The sequence below is a fragment of the Macaca thibetana genome, chromosome 13 (assembly GCF_024542745.1).
Source record: "Macaca thibetana thibetana isolate TM-01 chromosome 13, ASM2454274v1, whole genome shotgun sequence".
Taxonomy (NCBI): Eukaryota; Metazoa; Chordata; class Mammalia; order Primates; family Cercopithecidae; genus Macaca; species Macaca thibetana.
In genome coordinates, this window is record NC_065590.1 from 6,289,234 (window position 1) to 6,314,954 (window position 25,721).

At 39.8% G+C, this 25,721-nt stretch overlaps 1 protein-coding gene and 1 long non-coding RNA gene across 9 annotated transcripts in view; one reads left to right on the top strand and one right to left on the bottom strand.

The window, feature by feature from the left end:
* SLC9A4 (solute carrier family 9 member A4) overlaps positions 1 to 21,757 on the top strand; it is a 61,069-nt gene extending 39,312 nt beyond the window's left edge. The window contains exons 8-12 of the mRNA XM_050754257.1: positions 464 to 625; positions 6,213 to 6,309; positions 11,358 to 11,489; positions 12,517 to 12,604; positions 18,389 to 21,757. Of these exons, the coding sequence (XP_050610214.1) occupies positions 464 to 625; positions 6,213 to 6,309; positions 11,358 to 11,489; positions 12,517 to 12,604; positions 18,389 to 18,747 (838 nt within the window). The 3' untranslated portion in view covers positions 18,748 to 21,757. The remainder of the gene's footprint in view (positions 1 to 463; positions 626 to 6,212; positions 6,310 to 11,357; positions 11,490 to 12,516; positions 12,605 to 18,388) is intronic.
* LOC126933962 (uncharacterized) overlaps positions 6,303 to 25,721 on the bottom strand; it is a 178,442-nt gene continuing 159,023 nt past the window's right edge. For 2 of the 8 annotated variants that reach the window (XR_007718790.1, XR_007718786.1), the window contains 3 exons: positions 18,338 to 18,495; positions 7,883 to 12,662; positions 6,303 to 6,661 (listed from right to left, as the gene is read on the bottom strand). This is a non-coding gene — a long non-coding RNA (uncharacterized LOC126933962). The remainder of the gene's footprint in view (positions 6,662 to 7,882; positions 12,663 to 18,337; positions 18,496 to 25,721) is intronic. The other 6 variants (XR_007718791.1, XR_007718793.1, XR_007718792.1 and 3 more) reach the window with 6 other exon arrangements.

Sequence of the window (25,721 nt, forward strand, 5' to 3'; positions counted from 1 at the left end):
AAAACTACTGTAACTACCGGGCCATTTAAAGTTATTGGGTTCTGGTTGAATAGGCCAGTATTACTGTAAGTGCAGCTGCCGCTGTTATGCGCTATTAGAATGGAACACTTGTTCAAAAGCTTCAGCCCCCTCATTTCTTCTCTTACAATTGGAGCTGAGCTGGGCTGGGCCTCCCCCGCTCCTCACTTATGCACACTTTTTGCCCTGATTGCAGCTTGTCCCTTCCTTTTGTTTAGTTGATTTTCAATGTATTCAGGCCAGTAGGCCATTCTTTTTTTTTATTTTAAAAAATGCATAAATACTATGATTTTAAAAAAAAATGTGTTCAAATGCTATGAATACCCGGCACTGTCCTGATGTTTCTTCAGAATAAAGTTAAGTAGTAAGTAGTTTAAGAGAAATGCATACTTACGTAACACATACAGACATTCAAGATTTCAAAAATGTTGGTTTTCATTTTTAGGTTTAAGAAGTTTGATCATAGATACTTACGGAAAATCCTCATCCGAAAGAACCTACCCAAATCAAGCATTGTTTCTTTGTACAAGAAGCTGGAAATGAAACAAGCCATCGAGATGGTGGAGACTGGGATACTAAGCTCTACAGCTTTCTCCATACCCCATCAGTAAGTCATATCTGTTCTTTGTTCTAAACTTTCACTGTCAGAATTCCAAGGGGCACTGACTCATTGCCTCATTTAAAGGTACACGAGGAGTAAAGAGGCAGAAATATAAAGAAGAAATTATGTTTAAAATACGTAATCTAAGTCTTGGCATTTTTATGGCTTGGCCGAAGCTCAACATATTTTACCTAGTTTCTGAAAATTACTTTCTAGCATATGTTGCTTACTTAGAGTTGTATGACATCTTTCTTTGGGAGGGAAGGGCAAGTGAATGTGTAGAACTGCAGCATATTCTACAGGACTGTCTCAGTTTGCTCCTGACATGACCCCTGTGCATGTGATTCTGTCCTTCCTACCATTGTGTTTCTTCCCATAAGCCATTTCTCTTCCTCTTTTACGTGAGAGATGAGTTAACTTTCTGAGATGATAACTTGGATTTGGGAATGACTGATGATAGCAGGAGGTGTGGTCATTGGTGGTCTATGTAAAGAGAAAGTTGTGTCTGTAATTGCATCTAAGGCGAAGGTCTACATGAGACTGTGAAATTTGCCTTGAGTCTCTGTGAGACCAGCTTGGAGTAGAAGCAGCGAGTGGCCTGGCTTCCTGAGGAACAGGGAGTTGTTGTGGAAGCAGGACATAGGGAGGGGTGATACTGGAATATAAACCCATCATTACAAGATGATTTTCCATGCAACGTGGTACGGTAGCCACTTGTCCCAAGAGCTGGCTAAATACTTCTTAAAACTGCTTTAACTCTGAGATTTAATGAGAGCCCCTTCAATGTCAAAAGAATGCATTAATTTCCCAAAGATGCCCAGTTTTTCCTCGAAAAAAATGATTTATAAATTGGGAAAATTAATCACAACATATATTTAGGATAAGGAACAGGGTCCCCCTCCATCCTGTTGTCTTCAGCAGGTAAAAACACTTGATCATATGCTTCAATTATGTCTTCACATTTAAAAAGGCAGTTGGAAGAAGAGCTAAGAATAGGTAGCAATAAAATTGTCACTATTGCCTAAGTCTTATTTCTGAGATAACACCTTCATCCCTTGCCTGCTAATAAATCAGAAACACCCTTGCATTTCTTACATGGCCTGAGAAGAATCCTAACTAGCGTCCCTGAGGATATCTCAATATAATACAAAGCTTTCTGCCTTATTTCTTAGTGACTTTTCTTTCAGGGTTGGCGGAGGTGGGGGGGGTGTTGATTTGTTTTGATGCTGCTCATCATGTGGCTTTAAGGAAACTTCTGATATTAAAATGGAAAAGTGCTGACAAATATATATTGGCAATGCTCTGCTGCATCATAGTGGAACCTCAGGCAAAGGAAACATCAGGCATATTGATCCTCTGTTATTTAAAATGTTGATATTATATTCATCAAGAATTTTTTGCATTGACCTTTATTTCTAAAAATATTGCATTTGAATCTGACTTACCTTAGTTACTGAGTTTTTTGGCACCTCCTTGCATTTGACACCTTTGATCCAATCCTGTCTGTTAGACACCTCCTATGTGCCAAGCACCGTGAAGCGGACACAGGCCTTGCCCTCATGGACACCATACTCTGGTAGGGTCATGACGTTAACAAAAAAGGCCACACAAACATAATCATAAAGAACAGAGAGCTATGCAAGTCTATGAGAGGTGCACCTCACCTGGACTCCTCGCCTTTGGCCTGCTCACTGAGGGATCAATGCTGATTAATGCAGTTTAGACCATTAGAAACTTCCTTAATTGCTTTGCTCACTTAAGTGAGCACTTGGTCTAGGAAGGTAGGGGTGCTTATCTCAAATGAGAATCAGTCTGCCAGGTGGCAAAGCATATTTTGAATTTTTGTATTACATTGCATCAGCCATAAGCATTTGCCTTAATTTCTGATCTCAAGGCAATCTTTAAACCAGTTTTATTTGGAGCAGGGCCTGCCAGTTGAGTTAATTATTTCTTTAGAAATGCATTTAAGATTAGTGAGAGAGCCTTATAGGTACGAGATAATTTTTTTTTCCTCCTACACTCCAAGTAGGTAGTTAACTGGGGTGGGAGAGATTTTTTAAAGTTGATATTTAATATGTATTTAGTATTTAAATTGCATTTATTTGATCTCATCAGAAATCTGTAGGACGTCAAGCAAAAAGGAATTCCTCTCCTGAGATCAAAGCAGCTAATTTCTTACAAAACAAACCTTCATACAATAATAGGAAAAAGAAGTGTGTACTCAGCTCGCTTTTTATTATTCTGTATGAGATGATAACAACAAAATGCACAGGTATTTTTTTCTTTAGAAGTTCAAGCAATTGTTCTACAAAAGGTTTAGATTTTCAAATTCTATGACCTTCAGGAGAACACTGCCCCCACGGTTGTCTATTTGCACAGTCTGGATGATGTTGATTTTTTGGAATCCCATTGCTTTTACATGCATTACCTTATTTGAAACTCAAAACAATCCTATGAATAGGTAGAATATGCACTTTGATTACTATTTCAAATATGAAGCGGCTCATCTCACCAATGAGTGGTAAGCTGTTAGAAATTATCAGAGATAGAGTCAAGCTGATTAAAAGTGTTGAAGCTTTAAACACTTTTTGATTAAAGTGATATTAAAATATTGATATATATATATAGGCGTAACAAATGACAACCATACAACTTCAAAATGTATTTTAAAACTCCCAAATAATTTTAATGTGTCCTTTATTTTTTAAAGAGACCTAAAGTAACTTCATTGTAGTCTAAGAATTTTCTAATGGATCGCACATTGACAGGTACAAATTCACATTTCCACATTCTCACCTAGAAGACTAGGATGCAGATTCTGATGCCATTTTTCACTTCCACACTGGAACACTGTATTCTGAGGAGCAGCATCATCTCAGCCACTTGTCACTCATTCCAAATGTTGTTCATCTTGGTGACCTCTGTAAAAACATGCAAAGCAGCTGCACACACAGCGCTGCTGGTGGGCGCCACTGTGTGCATCGCAGGCAAGTCTTCCTCTGAGCCCACTTTTTCTAAACACTTCACATCTTAGCTGCTTAAAAAAAAAGATGTGTTCTTCTAAATAAATTAGCAAATCATATTTGATCTTTTGGAACTTCATACTATGATATGTGTATTCTACTAGATATTATAGTAGAATTGAAGCCTCTTTTTACATTATTATAGCAACTGATCAAAAGAGAAAAAGAATGAGGGACCATTGAAGAGAGGTTGATTAATGAGAACAAATATACACTTAGATAGAAGAAATAAGCTCTGGTGGTTGACAGGACTGCAGGGTAACTATAGTTAACACTAACTGATTGTACATTTCAAAATAGCTAGAAGAGAATGATTTGAATGGTTCTAATATAAAGAAAATATAAAAATGCAAGGTAATGGATATCTCAAGTACCCTAATTTGATTATATGAATGTATCAAATTATCACATATACCCTAAAACTATGTATGACTATTATGTATCAATATAAAAGATAAGTAAGAAGCGTTATGAGAAATATGAACATTGTATTCAATATACTTAGGTTCAGATTTTTCCAGTTTGATTGAAATTATTGCAGAACTTTTATTTAAGGTGATGAAGATCTCCTTTACGGATAATGAATCAATGGTCCAGTGACAAGAGTCTTTTGGTTTATAAGTTGACTTGATATGGAAATGATCACTCATTCAGTTTTTCTAAAGCTGTATCTCCTGTGCTTGTGCTGGGAGTATTTCAGGGACGATTTTGCTAATGAAGCGGCATGAAGAAACCTCCAGGTATCACCTTGCCCAAGTGAGTCAATTCTATAGCTGTAGAATGATAGTTGCTATAATTCTATAGTTGCAGCTTCTCAATGTGACTCCATGATGGGAGATGCCTTTGGGATACCTGGAGTGCTCATTCCAACCAGAGCTTGAATGGACTTTACCTAAGTTCGTCCTTCCCAAAGTGGTCAATTATAAACTGGAAAGAGTGCCAAGTTACATCTACTGCTATATCAAGTGTAATTTTACCATTTCCTTTATCAGTGGTTTCTCCTATTAGGTTGTTTCATAATGAACACATAAATGGAACTATTTGACTCGCTGTTGTTTCTGCTTAGCAGTACATCACATTCACCACATTAAAGGAATGTGTTCAGATTGTGGAAGTGTGTGGGCATATCTAAATCAGAATAAATGTTATTTGAAGGACATTTAAACAGTTAGGTTGAAATGCCCTGATAATAATGTTAAGATCACCAAGGGTGGTAACTGTGTATCAATAGAGGTGACATTTGCAGCTTTATGATATGGAAACTGATTTCAATCAGTTTGTAGAGAGGACATTAGTCAGTCTACAGATAGCATTGCTAAACAAAATCCAGGCTTTCTGTGATATTCAGTACCCAAGTCCTTTAAAATCTTTTATCAAATGTACATTACTTTTAAAATGTCTTCACTATTGATGGCTGTATTGCTAGTAATGTTTTGAAAAATACTTAAAAGGTGGCCTGTATTAAAACTAATCATTACTCATGTCTGTGGCCAATTATCTTAAGAGTGTATGCAAGCAGATATCAAAGCCTCCAGTGCCCTTATGCATTCAAAATTCAAAAGAGCTGAGGCTAGAAACAAACAAACAAACCCATTAGGGTTTATATCAAGATGTTAAGGAAGGTGATAGTATTAAAAAGGGAGTTGATTATTTTTAGTTCTCTCTTTTTGGTTCTTATGTTCCACATGGAATATATATTATTCATGTAATATAAAGTTTTTAAAAATTACTGCCACTAGATTGTAATCAAATACACTTGTCACATGAGAATTCTTCCCCCAGGATTGTCAGGACTTTATAATCCCCAGAGGACAATTGTGCATTGACTGCTAACCTGGGCACAGGCATAACCCGGTTTTTAATCCCTTCCAGAGGTGGGAAGGGGTCATGGTGTACAATATCTCAGAGCTGGGCTGGCTCTCATGGTATAAATAGTCTAATTGCCCTTGTAAAATGTGATTCTGGTTTCTTCAATTATTTCTTAATCAAAGATAAAATCCTACAGGTACAATTCCAATACAAATGTACTCATGAAACTAACATTTTGTTAGATAAATGCTAATCAAAATGTGGTGGTGTGTAGAAGGTATTAAATCTGTGAATTGTTTGCCACCCGTCCTCAGTGAGATAGGTAAGTACAAAACTAGCAAAGAGTTTGTCTTGGACTGAATCATTTTTTTCTGTTGCATTTAATGGTAAAATATTTGGATTGCATGGTACGGTATCATTTTCTAACAATTGACTTTTATTGTATCGTACAAACATTCCAGTTCATAACAGATTTGTGGGGGAAAAAAAAAACTTGTTACCGCTTTAGACCTTTTTCAAAAAATGGGTTGGAATAATTACCACATATAAGCTATAGGCAAAGGACCAGTATTTTCAAAACCTGAAGTCAAGACACGTGTTCTGACATTTCAAATCAACTTACTAGAACAATAGGAAAATTATATGTAGGATTCTGGAGCTTAGGATTCCCCTCAGTACAGAGCAAGGCCCACTGATATTTTTGTGGCACCTCTTGCCAAATGAAAGAATAATGTTTGTCTCTTCTCCAATAACGATTCCAGGGCCCAGAGGATACAAGGAATCAAAAGACTTTCCCCTGAAGATGTGGAGTCCATAAGGGACATTCTGACATCCAACATGTACCAAGTTCGGCAAAGGGTGTGTATGAGCCACCTGTGTTGTCCCCCTTGTCTGTCCTTGAAAACAGTCCTTCAGGAGTCCCCTGATGTTCATGTCATCCTCTGTAAGGTGAACTCTTGCTGAATATTTTCTCTCTGCTTAGTTTGGAGAATAGAAAGTTAATTGTCATGTTTCTGCTGCAAAATTGGCACCTGTGGCATGAAAAGAAGTGCAAATCTAGTTACCGTCTCTAGGGGGCAGGCTGCCCTAGCCCTGCAGCCTGGTGCTTTCCAGAACTAGCAGGTCTCTGCAAAGAAGCTCATCCACCACACCACAGAACAAAGATGGCACCAGGACACTGATCACAGTGCACTTGTCCCAGTTGTATTGACTACAATAAGAAAGTTGAGATAGTTTAGGTTCCCATATTGAAACTATAATTTATAATGAATAAATGCCTGAATAAAAGGAGACATCTTATTTCTCTATTTTGGAACTAGGTATGAAATCTCTATTAGTCCTTGGGAACTGGTCCAAAGTGCATACTAAGAAGATTTCTGAGGGCAGTGAATGAATCTTTCTGAAACTTTGACTTAGTTAAATAACATTCCATCTAATAGTCATCTAACGAAGTCATATAATGAGAAGTTTTTATAGTTTGAGGATTTGATCGTCCATCCTAATCCTAATACTTGGGTGTGAATAGAAATGAATTCATTTTGAGGACCTTTAGTTTTGTGACTGTGTCCTTGATCATAGTCTTAATGAAACTAAAACAAAATCACCTAGACAAAGCTCCTCATCTTCAAAGGGAAGATGCTGAGGTCAGTGGAGTTGGTTATCTGACTTTTTCAAGGTTACAAAACAAATCCAGGTTAAGAACGCAGGACTTCTACCCACCCACCCAGTGCTCTTTTCATGACTCTGGACTTACATAATCCAATGAAAGTGAATGTTTTCTGGTCTCCTGTTTCAACTCAAAGGTCAGTGATTAAGAGGAATGTGTCAGTGAAAGGCTCTGCACCAGCTGGAGAAATACAGGTCAGCACTAATGGTAGTGTGCTTAGAGTAAATTCCAAGGCTTTCAAATCATTCCAAGTGAAACTGTTTCAGTAAGACTATCACATCCTGCCTTAGATAAATAATAGATAACAACTTCCTGGTTTGAAGAATGTGGCTAGCTTAGTGAGAGCTGGAGTCCAGAGGGTACCTGTTACTCAGCCTTTTCCCTACGTGGATGAAGATCAAGTTTAGGGAAAGGTCTGGAAATGGAGATGAAGATCCTAGGACTCTAATCCAGTCTAAAATAAGGTCAACTGCTCATCCTTTCTTTTCTTCCTTGGATGCAGTTTCCAAGATAGTCTCCTTTCGTCTCTTTTAATAAGTATCCTATGCATTCTGCTTTCCAGAGTTCTACTTTCTAAGATATACAGCACCTCCCTTCCTCATTGCCCTCAAATTAAAGCACAAAGACCTCTTTCCATTTAAGAAGTTTATTGCTGACGACCCTGGGAGCCAAATAGGGAGAACGCAATTGATAAACAGAGGGCAGTTACAAGCCTATGAGGTGGCTCTTTGACTCTACTTTGCTTACTCCATAAGTCAAACTCACCAGTCCTACCTCTTCCCGTCTTCCTCTCCTTACTCAGCTTTACAAAGGTCATGAGAATTCTCTCTTCCACCGTGGTCCTCTTGATCTCTTGAAGGAAAAGTCTACCTGAAAATGCAACTTAGGACAATTATACATTTACTCTGTTTCTAGCAGACAATCTACATTTTTGAGGAATGTCACAAAGGGTGTACCTTAGCCATCCTGCCCTCTGTAGCCTGGATGATAGATGCAGGCCTGGTAGCCAGGGCATTTCTCACTGATCACATCTTGAAAGAGGCCATCTTGGGCATTGGGATTTACCTCAGAACAGGACCAGGATGAATGCAGAGTTTGACTCTGGGCGACCCTAATGCAGAGTTGATCCAAAACTGAGCTGGCCCTGCTGGGTCTGTTGCTCCTAGGAGGACTCCAGCCAATTCTGTTTGAAGTCCTTCGACTCAGTAAACCCAGGACAGAATCTTCATGGGTGGAAAACTTAAAGGACTCACCTCTGGAGGTTCCTGGTAGGACAACCACAGAGGAAGCTCTCTGAAACACAGTGGGGATGGAGGTTGAGAAATACTATGACTAAACTTACAAGAGAAGAAACTGGCTTCAGCCCAGACCCCCAGGATAGGTCACAGATTGATGGGTGGTTCCTGAGTAGCCTGGATAATCAGATTACTCTCAGAATTTCTACATGCTTTCAAAGGAAGAGAGCAATTTCAGTTTCCTTCAGCAAACAGTTAATGCACATCTAGAATGTGCCGGGCATCAGGAACACTGCACTGAATAAGACAAAGTTCTTTCTCCTTTAGGACTCAAGGTCCAGTGGGAAGTACAAGCTCCACTGTAACACAGAAATGGAGGGAGAGGAGGGAAGAAACTTGCATGCACATTATATCCATAGAGGATTCTATGCTCCCTGTAGACAGGCAAAATAGAGAAGCACGTGGGTCATGGCAGGTTATGGGAGGTGAAATAGGAAGCCAACCGCCCAAGTGTTCCTTAAAAAGTACAACCTCCTCCCAAGTCTAGGTGTAGGAAATCCTACTAGCAATACATTGTATGTATACACACACACACACACACACACACACACACTGCATTCAGTTTTGCATGATTTTAAAATTGATAAACAATTGTAAAAGTTTGTCTCTATATTCCTAATTCTTGTTTTATTTTTCATGACTGTGTCATGTTACCATTTTTAATATTTAATATTTCAATGTATAAAATGCACATAGGTTGAGGTGTATCATTACTAATGATAGATAAGAATTCATATTTCAAACTATTTTCAAATTTCAACTTTTTGGGGAAAATTCTTGTCAGATCTGTTAATGTGTCAGAAGTGGATGACAAAGAGCTCCCACTGGGAGGAGAAAGTTGGATTTACCCTTCCCTCATTGTTCCCTTGGCCTTTAGTTTATGCCTTCTTTTCTTTTCCCTTGGAGACAGGTGTCACTCTCACTCTGTCACCCAGGCTAGAGTGCGGTGGCATGATCACGGCTCACTGTGGCTTTGACCTCCTACACTCAAGCGTTTCTCCCACCTCAGCTTCGTGAGTAGCTAGGACCGCAGGTTCACACCACCACATCCAGCTATTTTTTTTTTTTTTTTTCTGTATTTTTTGTAGAGATAGGGTTTAGTCACATTGCCCAGGTCGGTCTCAAACTACTGGGCTCAGTGATCCACATGTCTTGGCCTCCTGAAGTGCTAGGATTAGAGGTGTGAGCCACCTTGGCAGTCCAGTTTACACCTTCTTTACAACACTTTTTTAATACAATTGTCTATTTTGTGAGGGTTACTTTAGTTAATAGTAATGGAAACCACACATCTACTTAACTGGATGCACACACACTGAAACACAATGAACTGCAAGCTGGTGAAACCTATAAGGATGCCATTGTGAATCCCTTGTTGACTTGACTGTCTCATGTATGGACTGAGTGAGGGCCCATTATACATTCATATATTAAGTACTAATAGAGCTTAATATGCTTTGTATTTGTTTGGATAAAGATCAATAGAAATAGAAGTATCAGTATTTTCTTTCTCACCCTGTGGGGCATCTTGTGGCACTTTTTGGAGTGTGTGCACCCACCTAAAAAACACATGGCCTGAAAAATGCAGCCTGTACTCCTTGGCAGGCTACCTGTGGCCTGACCCCAGCCCCTCCATGCCCCTCCAGTCTCACCTCTCACACACTTTGAATGAAGCACCCCATTTTTTTGTGTGTAACAGACTCATTCCTGGCTCTTTTCCAGCACATCCTCTGACTGTCCTCTCACCTCCAAGGTGGTTACCAGCTGACGTCTTAGCTCATGTGTTTTCTCTTCCTGGAATTTATTCCCAGGATAACACTCACTCATCTTTCAAGACTTATCTCAGTACACTGAACTTTTCCCATCCAAGACTGGATGAAGTGCCTTTTGCCTGTACTCTACGACCCCTGATGATCCCAGAATCTTATCACTTACCTGCATGCATAGCATCTTATCCCTATTGATTTGACTTTTCCAGGAAACTGTAAGCCTTTTGAAGACTGTAGTTCTAATGTACTCACTTATTTAATCCTGTGCCTTCCACAGCACCTGAGGGCACATACAGCATTTTCTCTATTGAAGTGGAACTGACTATCCCCATCACAGCATCCGTCACTTGGGAGGGAGAGCCCCTGCGGTCCCTATCCTGTCATCTACCAGGACTTTGTGGTTTATCAGTGCACACAGTGTGTCACCTACTGGCAAACTAAGCATTTGCTGGTGGGCCTTTAGTGAGCACCAAAAAGGAGAAGAAATTTCAGTTAAGCATTTTGCAAACATTTGTCTGAGGACTGACTAATGTTGGCCTAGGGTCCATGACAAGTTTCCATTGGTCTGGGGTAAAGGACAAGGAAGATGTTCTCATAAAGCTAAATTGATTCAATTTGAAGGACTATTTTTTTTTTTAATCTCAAATTATGTTCTTCTTGTGACTTTGGTTAAGAGACTTTCTTTCTGAACTGATGATGATAATGGTTGATAGAAATTGTGTGTGTGTGTGTGTGCGCACGCATGCATGTGTAGGTATCCTTAATTGGTAAAATTAAAAGACAACAGCCCTATGGAAAGTCCCAAAGTAGTTTAGTTTTGATATTTTCCTTTCTTATTAAATTCACTGGCCTGGCATCCAAAACATGACCTGGAAAGGAAAGTGTATGTATGGGGCAGGCCGAGTCTGTGGGTAACTAAGGGAAGGACCGCTGTAAGGGTTAGAGCAGAAGGCAGAGGCTCCAGCCACAGCTCTGCCCTGAGAGCAGCATGACCTGGGGTCACACACTTTTCTTCCTAGGACTGAAACTTGCTCATTCGTAATCAAGGCAAATGCTTAGCTGACCTCCAAGGTGCTCACCTGTTCTCTTGGTCTTAGGTTCCTGATGTTTCCGTGGCTTCCTTGGCTGAAAGTTGTACGAAGGAGTCCTTACGTATTTGACATTCCATTTTCTCTGCAGACCCTGTCCTACAACAAATATAACCTCAAACCCCAAACGAGTGAGAAGCAGGCTAAAGAGATTCTGATCCGCCGCCAGAACACCTTAAGGGAGAGCATGAGGAAAGGCCACAGCCTGCCCTGGGGAAAGCCGGTACACTGGGGCTGGGGACTGGGACATTCCTTCAGTCTGCAAGTGTTTGTCACCTGCTGAGCCTGTTCCTGTACAGGATCTCACATGCGTGACCATCAATATTTACACAAACAAAACCCCACCTTGTTACCTGAGAGATCCTAAGGCAAGAGTGCAAGACACCAGAGCAACCTTTTTCTCTGGGTTCAGGGTCTTAGGGACTGAAGGTATCTGCCCATAGGGTGCTGCCCTCCAGGGTGGGTCAGGGACTGCAATGCACTTGACGTGCTGTGAGTCCAGACCCAGACCTTATGGTGACCAGGTACTGACCATGCCCTTCAGTCCTCATGGTCAGTACCTGGTCTGACTCCTGGGCTCACCTTCACATCAGCCACTGTGTTCCTGCACTCTTCCCATGGAGGCCATAACAAACCAGTCTTACCTGCAGTTTGGATGGAGGCTGGGTGAGAAGCAGGCCCTAATCTCAAACCTATCCTCAGTGGGGATATGGGAGTAACTTTGAAAGGTTGCTAATGGTCTCTTTTGTCATGAGAGGGAAAGGAAATACATTTTGGAGACTGGTGTGGTCTGCTTTCTCAAAACAAAAAAACTAAAAGCCAGTAATCCAAACAAGATGCCACAGAACAGGTCTGTGTTCCTCCCTTTATTTTATTTTATTACTTATGAGAGGGAGTCTTGTTCTGTCACCCAGACTGGAGTGCAGTGGGTGGTGCGATCTCAGCTCACTACAACCTCTGCCTCCCGGGTTCATGCGATTCTCCTGCCTCAGCCTCCCGAGTAGCTGGGAATTACAGGTGCCCGTGACCATGCCCTGCTAATTTTTGTATTTTTAGTAGAGACAAGATTTCACCATGTTGGCCAGGCTGGTCTTGAATTATTGACCTCGGGTGATCCGCTCACCTTTGCCTCCCAAAGTGCTGGGATTAGAGGCGTAAGCCAAAGTGTCTGGCCCTTCCCTTTATTTGCCATGTGAAGCTCTGAATCGCGGCAGCTTATTCTGCTTTTTCTTTCTACTTGCTACCCACAGGCTGGCACCAAGAATGTCCGCTACCTCTCCTTCCCCTACGGGAATCCTCAGTCTGCGGGAAGAGACACAAAGGCTGCTGAGTTCTCAGGTAAGCTGCATGCCTGGCTTCTCTGCTGCTGTTCTGTAAAGGGTCAGATGGTAAATATCTGTGGGTGTGGGACAAGAGGCAACATGAAGAACATTATGTAGGTTACTTACATGATAAGAAAAAGAAGAAAACAACTTCTTTTATAGATGAAACTCATAACTTTGTTTATGAACACTGAAATTTGAATTTCATACAATTTTCACTTTTCATGAAATATTATCTTCTTTTAATTTTTTCAGCCCCTTAAAAATGTACTAACCATTTGTAGCTGACAGGCCATATACAAAGAGGAAGTAGGCCAGATAGAGCCCAAGGGTCATAATTTGATCACATCTTGAAGAAATGTGAAAGGGATGTTTTGCTGAAGTTCTAGTATTTACTCACCATTTAAGTATGAGCAGAATTCTCCAAACCTGGCTTAATTTCACTAAAATGATTTCACCAGACTTACTGATTAAATGTTTTCCATTTAATATTTAATTAAGTGGAATTCTTAGAATTATTGAAACTTTATTATTCTAATAAAAGCAAAGTTACTATTTTTATGTGTGTATAAAACGATTTGCTATTAGCAAAAGGTGACATAATATGTGTAACATGCCATGTTATCTATTTTTATTTTCCTAACTTTTAAGTGTTAAAATCACGTTGGAAATTCAAGTAAACTAAACATAGGATTTTAGTATTTAATCTTTAAGGAGTATATGTAATTACCTCAAAATGAAACTTTTTTTCTGATTTAAAAACATACTTCATACAAAATTAAAATCATTCAGTAGAGAAAAGCATGAAAAAGAAAGTTAGAAGCACTTGCAACCTCAATGCCAAGGTATAATCACCATAGAATGTTTTGGTGAACATCCTTCTAGAATTCTTCCTATACCTGCCTGACCCCACACTACTCATACTGACACCTCCCCCCACAAAAAAATCACAGAAACATTGCATCATATTATACACAAAAATCAAAGTATAGTCATTGTGTTGCAATTTTTATAAATTGCCTAGTTCACTGAACAAATGTTGTACATAGGTTTCCATGCCAGTAGATGTGGATCTAATACTCATTTTTAATGAGTTAATAAGAATTACATGCATGTGCCAAAGTTTATTAAGCTAATTCCTAATTAATACTTAAGGTATTATCAACTTTTAATAAATATAAACAATGATACATAATAAGGACTCTGGACCACTTGTGATTGGTATTTTCACAAATAAGCAATTATTCCCTTAGTATATTTTCCTGGAAGTAAAATGTTGAGGTCAAATTCATATAGATTTAAATTTTTACAGATATTGTCAAAACACCATTACAAAAGATTATGTCACGAATTTGCCCTCACAACAACAGTCTGTAAGAATGATCTTTTCCTAATACCACTGGGCTGTTGTCAAAGTTTTGAGTAATCTGTGATACGATAGCATAAAATTTATATGCCAGATTTAATTCATATGAATCTCTTTGATTTTTAGTGAAGTTGAACATCTTTCACATTTTGTAAACAATGATATTTCTTGGGGTGAAGTTTTCTGTTTCTGCCTTTGCTCATTTTTTGTTTTGTTTTGTTTCTATTTGGTTGTTGATTTTCTTGAGATGAATTTGAAGAACCCTATATAACAAGGGTTCTTCATCCATTTTCTCTCCTAAATGATGCCAATGATTTATTTTTTTGAGGCCAGTCTCTCTCTGTCACCCCGGCTGGAGTGCAGTGGAACGATCTCTGCTCACTGCAACCTCTGCCTCTTGAGTTCAAGTGATTCTCCTGCCTCAGCCTCCTGAGTAGCTGGGATTACAGGCATGTGCCACCACACCCGGCCAATTTTTGTATTTTCAGTAGAGACGGGGTTTCTCCATGTTGGCCAGGCTAGTCTTGAACTCCTGACCTCAGGTGATCTCCCAGCCTGGGCCTCCCAAAGTGCTGGGATTACAGGCATGAGCTACCGAGCCTGGTCAATAGTTTAATTTTTAAAAATAATCTTCCTGGTACAAATAACCTGGAACCAGTTTTGTTATTTGAGTGAGAAAACAAGAAAGTGTCACCGTTATTTTTTTTTTAATTTAAATTTTTTTTAGAAAAAAATTTTACAAAGGGACAGGGTCTCTCTATGTTGCCCAGGCTGATCTCTAACTCCTGGGCACAAGGGATCCTCCTGACTCGCCCCCTAACATGCTAGGATTACAGGTGTGAGCCCCCATGCCCGGACGACAGTTATTTCTTAAGAGACAAGCATCAATACCGCATGACTATGGTAGCAGGAGATGACCACGGAGCAGCCTCATTTGAGCACTAATGAACAAATCTTAAATAAGCATTAGAAACAAAATACAGCAGAACATTAAAAGTACAATACACCTTGCAAAGTGGGTTTATTCCAGAATTTGAGAGTCGTTTAACATTTGGAAACATACATACATGATTCACTAGACTAATAAACAGGTCACAGGATCCTAGCCTTTTAATAGATGTCCTCACTAAAGGATATCTCAGTCACACTTTCAGTCAAAGCCATAAAATGCCAGGAAAAAAATAGACAGAGTCTATATGAAGGAAAAATAAAATTCTACTTCTCCACACTGTCATTTCTGGTCTATGAAGAGGATAATATTGGTTCCCTCCATATGCAATTGTATTGTCCTGATGCAAAGCCAGTCTCATACATGCAGGGTACACATATCAACAGGTACATAAAGCCACTAGAACAGAGCCTGGAACTAAGTAGATGTGCAAGAAATATTAGTCGTTATTACTATTACTACTTAGGGACTTAAGGAAGCCTTGACTTGGATAAATACAGATGTTCTTGGAAAGAAAGACAACGCTTCACAATGTCGCTTCTACATGAATTAATTCAGACTTGGAATGAACTGTTAGTCCCAATGATTTCTTTTCTTTTACATATACTCGGCTGGTTGTAAGTTTCAACTAGGTGAATAAAGAGAGTGGTTAAACTAAAAATCTGAGAGAAAAGTAATGAAATAGCACTTATGTTAGCAGTTTTCTTCAATAAGTTTTAAAGATGGGAAATCAGTGCTCTGCAATACGTTATGGGTCATATGTCTGTAGGATTTTATATACTTGTGCCTATTTGTCATGGAAACTTATGCCTGTATATGCAGACTCATTTCTGGCTTGCTTGGAATTAACTCTACTGTGAATAATTTGTAATTTCTATGGTTGTGATTTATGAAAAATAATAAACCATGATACATTTAAAAAGGATTATAATAATGATGAGGATAAGGCTGAGATAGTCCTCAATGTGTAGCCAAGCACAGTTGATCACTGGAATCCTCGCCAAACCCGAAGTCTCTCTGCACCAGGAGAATGGCTGGAGGGGATCTAGGGGAGACAGTGGAGACTCTTGTTCTGCAGGCAAGCAGTCCCTGGCTAACCCGCCCGAAACTTGGAGAATGCTTCCCTTCCTAGCTCTCCCCTTGCCCCCCAGGGTCAGGACTTTTCTTGTTCTGGATGTCTTGGAGCTCCATGCTGGTTTGGAGGACTTCACATGCTCTTTCGGGGCTCTTTTGCCTTCAGGGCTCACTTGGTGTTATAAGTAGAGAGGTCTTGCCTGGAAACCCCTTAAATGACGAGGCTGCTTAGAATCCATGTGCATCGAGGCAGATGAAAAAGCTCTGGAGATGAACGGTGGCGATGATAACACGACAATGTGAATGAACTTCATGCAAGGAACTGTACACTTATTTACAGTTAGACGAAAAAAATGGTTAAAATGGTCAATTTTGTGTTATGCATATTTTACCACAAGTTTAAAAAATATGGAGGTGGGGAGGGTTGCACTCCAGGTTTGGGTGTCTGAACAGTGTATCCTGCATCAGGTAGTTCATCCTCTGTGTGTTGGGGCTCGCCCTGAGCTGAGCAGAAGCACCTTCCTTATTTCTCCTTTCATGCCAGGGTGTCCATGTCCAGAAGTTCAGGCTGTCGGTCAGGTGGGAGGTAAAAGAACAGATACTCAGATTTTGTTGACAAAGTATCCACTGCTCTGCCTGGAACTGCACTGCCTGGGTGCCCATGTGGAGGAGAGTTACACAAAAAGGACGAAACACAGTCCTCACTCTTCCTTTTTCTGCCTTCTGCTTTCCAGCCAACTTCTTCCTTCAATTTTGGGCAGCTCTAAGCTGAGCGAAACTTTGCAAGTCACACACCCATGCCTCTTCCTAGAGCTTGGAGTCCACTGTAAAATAACCCAGAGGGTGGTCGGGAAACCGAAACCACGACTAAGATCTGTCCACTGATGGGGTGCTCAACAGGAAAGCTTGGAGTGAGAGAACAGGGTTTGGGGGCAGAAGCTTCCAGGCCATTGTTTCCTTAGCTAGTGCTTCAAGCACCAAGGATCCAGAGGGACTGGTCCCAGGCCTCGTCACAGAGCACACATTAAAGGAGAGTTATGGAAAACAATGGACAGATATATTAATTAATGTTTTCTTTATTGAAAGAAGTTGGTCTCCCTTGCCCAATTTCCAAGTTACCTTCTTAGTATAATTGGGTCACATTTTAGAGAAACATTATTGAACAGAATATTTTAAGATTTTCAGGTGTCCCACATTCCAAATACATTTTTTCGATGTAAATCTTTGGGCATATTCATTCTAGACGTGGAGTTTTTGTTTTGTTTTTTAGGAGGAAGAGTGAGAGAAGGAACACGGCTTTCAGATTTAAATATAAATGTCTGAAAATACCTAAGTTCTTAGGAGAATTTTTAAAGGGAAAATAAATTTATGAGGCTAAGACTTTGAGGAAATGAGAGGAAATGAGATATGTGAGAAATATTCCTTTAAAGATGTGTGCACATTGAAGTGGGGACAAGGCAATGTCCTAGGCATGGGTTAGGGGTCTGGAAGAGAATCCAAGAAGGGACATTGTATACACAGCTGCTGGCTTCCCTCGCACGAGGTAGCACTCCCTCTTGCAGGTGGATACACCAAGGAGACAGCAAGGAGACCTGATGGTAAGAAGTGGATTCGAAGCTGGGCAGGCTCTGCTCAAACTCTGGTCCCATATTCAACAGCTTGTGATATTGAGCATTGCTTAACCTTGTAAAACCTCAGCCACTTTACCTGTGAGATTCATAACTTTACTCACCTGGAAGGGCCGCTATGAGGATTCAATGGCATGATACATGTAAAAGGATGAGCACAGTGACAGGCATATAGTAAATTATCAGGAAAGGGAAGTTCCCATCAAGTGCCAGTCAGTCTGTCACCTGCTTACTCCTCTGAAAGGAGGGCATCCGGTCACACCCTGGTCTCTGCTGTGGCTCCCTCCTATCCCCCTTTCTCCAGGATTGACTATTTCTGTATCAAAGATTGGAATTCAGATGTAATGCTTTCTGGTAACCACTGATTAAAAAGCAAACCAAGATAAAAGCAACCATTTTCAGATGGCTGCACCATATAACCTTCTGTGTAGCGTTGGCTTTGGACAAGACCAAGCATCTTTGTGTCCCATGGTTTATGTCTATGGCCAACTGATCTGATTCTGTAAAATGACACGACCTTACTTGCCTGGGGAGACTGGCTTGATACGCCATTTTTCATTCATTTCTATTTATTTATGACACTGCACTTAGAGCTTCTGTCCTCCCATCTGCTTCGGGCAGTGTCCTCAAGAAGGAAAAATTGTGCTGATAAGAAAGTTGAGTGTAGAGCTGAAACCTCAGGCAAGGCTTTGCCTCACTCTGACTTCCTGCCATGCGGATATTAAGTCTTACCTCTGATCTTAAGTCTTGTTCTTTCCCCTTCTTGCCATGATGTTTTCCTAGATGATGACAGCAGCGATCCAGGATCCCCATCCATCATGTTCAGCACACTCTCTCGGATAGGGTCGCTTCAGAAACAAGAAGCACAAGAAATAATCCCGATGAAGAGCCTACACAGAGGAAGGAAGGCATTCAACTCTGGTTATCAAAGAAACACAAGCCAAGAAGAGTACTTGGGTGGAGTAAGGAGGGTGGCTTTAAGGCCCAAACCTCTGTTTCATGCAGTGGATGAGGAGGGTGAGTCTGGAGGGGAGAGTGAGGGCAAGGCCTCTTTGGTCGAGGTTCAGTCGAGGTGGACAGCTGACCGTGGACACGGCAGGGACCATAACAGGTCCCACAGTCCTTTGCTCCAAAAAAAATAGTGTTATTGTCCACAAGATTGTTTTGGTGTTTCTCAAGAGTCTATCTTCCTGTGACTGTGAAAGAAGGATTTCTGGAATTCAGAATAGAGCTATTGAGTTTGCCATCTTGAAGCTGTTAGACATCGATCTATAAGCAGCAGGAAGATTTTTTCCAAGGACTGGGAGCAAACTTGCAGGCTCTTCCATGTTCTTAGTGTGGGATACCTTTAGATGAATTCCCTGTGAGTGAGAGAAGTTAATCACCCCAGGAATTAGACACTAAGAATTCCTAAGAACTTTCTATCACGAGCATCGGATCCAAGCCATATATTGAAATACAAATGCGATTGGTCAGTAATTCACATTGCCAATATGCATATGCAACTTATAATCCAATTAGAACTAGAAGAGCCTTTGAAGTCACCTGACTCAGCCCCCTGTGTTTATAGAAAAGGACATGTAGTCCCTGTGAACTATGGTGAGTTCATAGTCGGATTGCCCTCCCTCCAAAATGAAACTGATTTGATTTTGATTTCACATTCAATATGCAATAATTATGTTTTATCAGAGATAAAATTTGTTATGAATATGCTTTATTTAGTCAGTAGCAATGATAGATGTGATACACACTATAGGATTAATCTGTGAACAATGGGGTTAAGGTCTATTTCATAATTGGAATATTTATTTTAAAAATGAACATTAGAAACAAAACAGCCATAAACAGAGTTTAATAGCAATGACATCAACAACACGTATTTATTAGGGGTGCATTTGTAGGGTGTGACATTTTACCCTAGGGTATAAAGCTATTTTTCAATTTCATTTTCCATCCCCATTTTCTCTGAATTTGACCTTGAATCTCACACTCCAGCTCTTCAATTTTACTCACTTGTTGTCTTCTCTTCTGGCCACCAGTAGGTTAACAAACATTTATCAAGCATTGTTATTGGGCGAAATGACTAATGCAACTAACCAAATACCCTTTTGCCATCACTGTTTTTGGCATATCTACCATCCTCAGCTGATTTAATCTTATATGTCTTTAAAGGCCATGATCAAGGGCATCCTCCATCCCTAGACCAGCCTTTACCTTCTCCCTTGGTGCCCCACATCCCTTTGGATATGCTATATGCCTTATCTGTGAATTGTGTCTATGCATACACATGTAGGTCTGTTCCAGTGGTCAGTGGGCTGAAGGACAGGGAGGACAGTTTGTTCATTTTAAATTTTATCCATTTATCTGTTGTGTTTTTTATCTTACCCCTTTACCTATTTTGTATTTTTTGGCTTTTTTTTTCATCTTTTTCTGTTATCGGTTATCACAGTGCCTTGTGCATGGTAGATTATAAATGTTAAACTGACAATAGTGTTTTAGATCTGTAATGGGCATTTGAAAAGGTGTTATCAGGCATTTTTATTTTGTAGATGATAAAAATGAGGTCTTGAGATGCTCTCTGATGCCAACTCAGAGTTTGTTTTTCTTTGAAGGATGCTTGCTTGTCCTCTAATATAACCGGTGGATGCTAGTTACTAAAGACATGTGCTTTCTCCTGAATGTATCTTTTTTTTTATGACTTGAACTCATTTTCCTGCTGCAGTGGTAGAAAGGCCATCAAAGAAGCCCATTTGTCTTTCTCCTTCCAAACCTGAAATATAAAGCTGCTTCTAAATTGTCTAAATATCTTGATTTTAATAAAAATTACACGCTATCAAATAACAGTAATCAGCCTAAAGGGATAGAAGCACACATAAAACTCAGGAATCTTTGGTTTTGTCCTCGGTTTTTTTTTTGTTTGTTTTTTGTTTTGTTTTGTTTCTTCTGTCACCCAGACTGGAGTGCAGTGGCATGATCTTTGCTCATTGCAACCCCTGCCTCCCGGGTTCCAGCAATTCTCCTGCCTCAGCCTCCCAAGTAGCTGGGACTACAGGTGCATACCACTACATCGGGCTAATTTTGGTATTTTTAGTAGAGACAGGGTTTCACCATGTTGGCCAGGCTTGTCTCCAACCCCTGACCTCAAGTGATCTGCCTACCTTGGCCTCCCAAAGTGCTGGGATTACAGGCATGAGCCCCTGCACCCAGCCAGATTTTGTTCTCTTTGTTTAAAGAAACAAGCAATCAACAACAAAAGAAAAAAACTGTGCTCCATGAAAGAAAGGCAGTGGGCCATTATCCTTAAACCATAGATGGAGATACAGCAGCAGAGAGAAGTCATCAGAATTCACCTTTCCAGTGCCATTAAGGAAATGAACTCTTGAGACCTGAAGCGTCCCCACATCCCTTACTGGACTCTATCCATACAATAACAAGATATCCATTGCGAAGGCCCCTTCCCGGAGCAGCCGGCAAGGTCTAAGAATCAGTGGACTCTATCTAAACTCTCCTGTTTTACCCTGAGATGCTGGTGCCATTAAGGTGAGGTGTGGTATGACTTAGTAGAGTAGAACATTACCCTTTAGTTGGTAGAGGTCATAATGGAGTTGTTTTCCCCAAGGACATGTGTTCATCTAGACAGATAGGCATGGCTGTGCAAGCTTGGAAAGAGGCCCTGAAGCTACTTCCTAAAACTCGTGGCAGGTTGAAGGCCCCAGTGATGCTGTGGTGCTGGTGGCTCTGTCAGACATGGAGAGCTTATGGCCAAAATGGCCTCTGTATTTCATCATCCACTATTGTCTGAAAATGCAGTGTGATTTGATCTTCCCTCCATACCCTCTGGAAGGGCAGTGCACTTTGGAGATTGGTTGAGTGTACAGCAGCTAGCCCAGGAACGCTCTGGTTATCAATTTCACATGATGAGTTTTTCCAAGAGGCACCCAGCAGTGCAGCAGAGGGGATATTCTCTTGAGTGTCAAGGACAGCCTGGTGCTTCTTCCCTACTTCCCGCTGAAAGGAAATTAAATTGCATTAAGTTTCCAATTTTGAGCCTGGCTTCTGGTCCGCTAAACAGTCAACATTCTCTGCCAATGGGCCCAAAGAATTTGTCTTTTTATTTTCAACCTAAAAAAAAAAAAAAAAATCATGCACAACACACACAATCCTAATTTTCTTCTAAGAGTTTTTGTTTTTGTTTTGTTTGTCTTTAACTTTCTAAAATCTAGTTATATTATTAGCCTGAAGGGTCTTGGGTTTCAGTGAATTTCTGAAGTTGAGTAAAGTATCATTTCTTTTTTTTTTCCTGTATAGTAGGCTTCCACTTTAAAGATTTTCCACACATTTATGGTGTTTGGGATATGGTAAATGTTCTTATTCATCCTCCTCAAGTCTGACATGATGCCATGGGCACCTCTCCTGTCTTTAACCTACCTGCTAGAACAGAAACATTGGCCTATAAGGGAATCCGCTATGACAAAGTAGAGAATGAGATTCTGGACACTTTATTATGTGTCCTTTATTCTTTTCTTTCTCTCACAAAGTCTCTATACTGTGCTTCTCTGAGAAAGTTGAAGGGTCATGGGAGGCAGAGCTGGAATTACCACCCGAGTTTCATGATAAAATTACTTTTCCTGTATAAGAGGTGACTACTAAGGCAGAATTCAAGTCTTCAGCCTGGAATGTTGATTTCAATTTGCAGAGAAGCCCCGTGAATATGGCCTCACCTATCAAGATGCCTGACACTATGATCATTTAGATTTTCAATAACATAGTTATTTCGAAGCCCAGGCTATGAAATCAGACCACTTGTAGCTGAGCGACTTTGGGGAAGTTAATTGTCACACTTAGGCTGAAATTTATCAATGGATAAAATAGGGTAGTAATTTTATCTACCTCATAGAATGATTGTGAGGATTAAATGAGATAATACACGTAAAATTTTCAGCTTAGATTTTTTTTTTTAATAGAAGAGTTTGATCACTATTAGCTATAATTATTTAGGCTAAAATACATGTGCTTATGAAGGAGGACATACATTGCTTTAATTATGTGAACTGAGACTGAGACTTCTGAAAGCTAGCTGGATTGACAGAAGAGAGGATATTTGAGGGAGCAAGGGAGAAGATGTGACAGAAATAGAGAACATCGCCACCTTGATCCCAGCTCTACTTGGACACATTTCTACCCAGCATCCATCAATCAAGAGCAGACCAAAGGTGGGGCTTGAATATGGAGTCACATCTTTCGACCAAAACACAACTTAATCTTGATTGTTTTTAGGTCATTACCTCAAATATCAGCAATATTGCTTTTTTGTTTGCTGGCTTGCTTTTCATGTAGATACCCTGGTATACAGTTCTAATCTTGATTCACTCCCAGAGAGACCATGGCGTTGCTTCTGTATACTGTGATGGGCACACAGTGAGGAAAAGGGAAACCTGTTTGTTGAGAAATAATTCAATGGAGTTTTAATTCCCCAGTTTGGAATTTCATTTCTATAAGAGACCTTCGCTCCAAAAAAGTGATTCTTTTAACTTGTGAATATTAACTAAAGAGATAAGTGTTTAAGCACTTTTAGTATGGAACAAAATAGTTTCTGGTACATTTCATAATGTTGCAAAATTAGGCAAAGTAAAATTTTCTTAATAAATGAAGTCAATGAGTGTATTGATGTTGTTTAAGGTTTTTGCAAGTCTATCCACAAATAAAACAGGTGGTTTCTTGTAGTTTTAAATTGTTTTTGTTTTAATTATTTTTCTGGCTAAACTCTGTCAAGTATCTCGTTTCTAATTCCTCCTGAGAAAACCCAGCAGTGCAGACAGAACGCTTCCTTTCAGGACATCAGTCACTGTTAATTGCTAATGGGGCCATAAGCTAAGGGGAATAAAAGAGATGCCTGCATCAGTGCTAGCCACTGCTGTAATTAGCAAGTGATGTGCCCTTTCATCTGTGCACAATAATTGATTTAATAAATTCTTTTTCTTTCTGAGGCTCTAATGAGCTTCCAAGCCAGGGGTACCCAAGTAAGTATGGCAGGTTAGAAACACAATTTCCTTTGCCTAGTCTTCTTCGAGTTGGGCTTTACTCAACAAATTAACTAAAAACCATGTTGTGGACTGAACCAAAACTATTTCCTTAATAATACAGATCTTAAATTGAAATAGGTGGTCCTAAAATCAAGGTATTTACTCCGTGTTCTAAGAAATCAATCTTGAATGGAGTAGTGATAGCCAACATTTTTAGAGTGCTTACCATGTGCCAGGCACTATTAAAATGCTTTACATACTAGTTTCAGTACATCTGAAATGAAGGGAAATGAGTTTAGAGAGATTAAGTAACAGGTCCAAGGTCTCCCTAATTTTAAGGAAGACCTTAGACAACAGGTCTGTCTTGGCTCATAACCACTGACCTAAATTTCCTCCTTGAGCAGAATTGGGAATTTAATAAGTGACTCAGATCTACACAAAATTCTTTCTTGCTTGGGAAAGATCCAATAGGAAAAAAACAGAGAAGCTCCATCTTGCCAAAAAAGAACTTTGCTTTAAAGTGGACATGTAAATACAGTGGAAACTGTTGTCGTTTTGAAAATTTGTTTTTATAAACTTAATGAATGATGTAAAAATTAGATGATAAGCAAGATTGCTAATTTGAGTCATTATGTTTTTGTTTTTGAGGACTCATAAAATGTTCTGGTCTGATTTTAAATTGAGTTTCTTTTTGAATTTCAATTATACGTTGTTTCCAAAGAACTTTTTCATGGTTCCCAAATGAGTCCCTGGCCAGATAATGTCCACAGTTCTCGGCAACGTTGAAACATGAACTATGTTGTTTACTTAGAATGGACATATAAACCAACATTTCCACTGAAGAAAATGGGAGGGGATAAGGAGAATGACTTCAACTATTGAAGCATTCATACAATATTTGCAAAAGAACTTATAATCTTGGCAAGCACTTTGTCAATAATTGAACATATACTATATGCTCATAATTTTACTAAGTACTCTATATATATACTTCAAAAATTTAATTCTCATAGCAATCTTATAGAGTAGTTATTATATTTATTCTCCCCACTGTACAGAGGAGGAAACTGAGTCTCAGCTAAGTTAACACAAAGGACATACAGCTAGTAAGTGGCAGTCATCATTTAGAGTGACCTGTTTCCAATGTCACTAACTCTATCCGCTAAGCTGTAGTTACCCTCATAACTATTCTAGAGAATACACTGCAAAAAAAAAAGAATATGCTTTTTGCCACCATCCTTTGAATTTTAAAGGTTACTTTACCAAACCAGATAAAATTTAGGTCTTGTTTAACTGCTGCTGCCACAGCTCCAAGCTTCCTTTCCATTTTACTTGATGCTGAAGTGCTAATTCATGCTCAGAGAGGCTGTGACGAAATCACTCATTCAGGAGTTTGCGTCTTTGGACAAATATAGTGAAGTGAGGCTATGACTTATGCTTGAATTAAATTATTTTTATTCAGTGTTTTTGTTTTCATTGGATTTTATCTTTGAACTAGTGAAAACACTCGCAATTGAGTCAGTTAGACACTCTTAAAATAAGGGGTCGCTTATCACCATGGCCCTGAGCCAGTCTAAAAAGAAGGAAGGACCCATAGTGTTTCATTTATTTTGTTTTCTTACAGCAACTTTTCTGGGTAACTAAGAGTGAGTGAAACTCTGACCCTGGGTTTCACTGGTGTACTATTTCACCCGTGAAGGCGGCCCTTGTTTTGAGTTCATGCTTGTCCTGGACCTGGTTCAGGAGGCAGCTCTATTATCTAACTGTGCCATCTTTAAAAGGGGTCGTGTAGATGGGGGGGGGGGCGCGGTGGGAGGATATCACCAAAGTTCTAAATGGAGAAGTTAAAAAAACAACCAGTCAGAAAGGAGGATAAATGTTTTGTCCTCCAAAAAAGGATATTCTCAAAAGGAGAGGACAAAAGGACAGGTCCTCACCCAAGGACACGCCCACGGAAAGTCACACAGAGCCGGGCAGTACAGACCAGCCCAACACAGGGTTTAGCAAACAATGCTTGCCCTACCCCACCCACATCCCTGGAGCTGAATTTCAAGTTCTGATTTTAGACAATACAGCTGGAATGTCTGTACTTT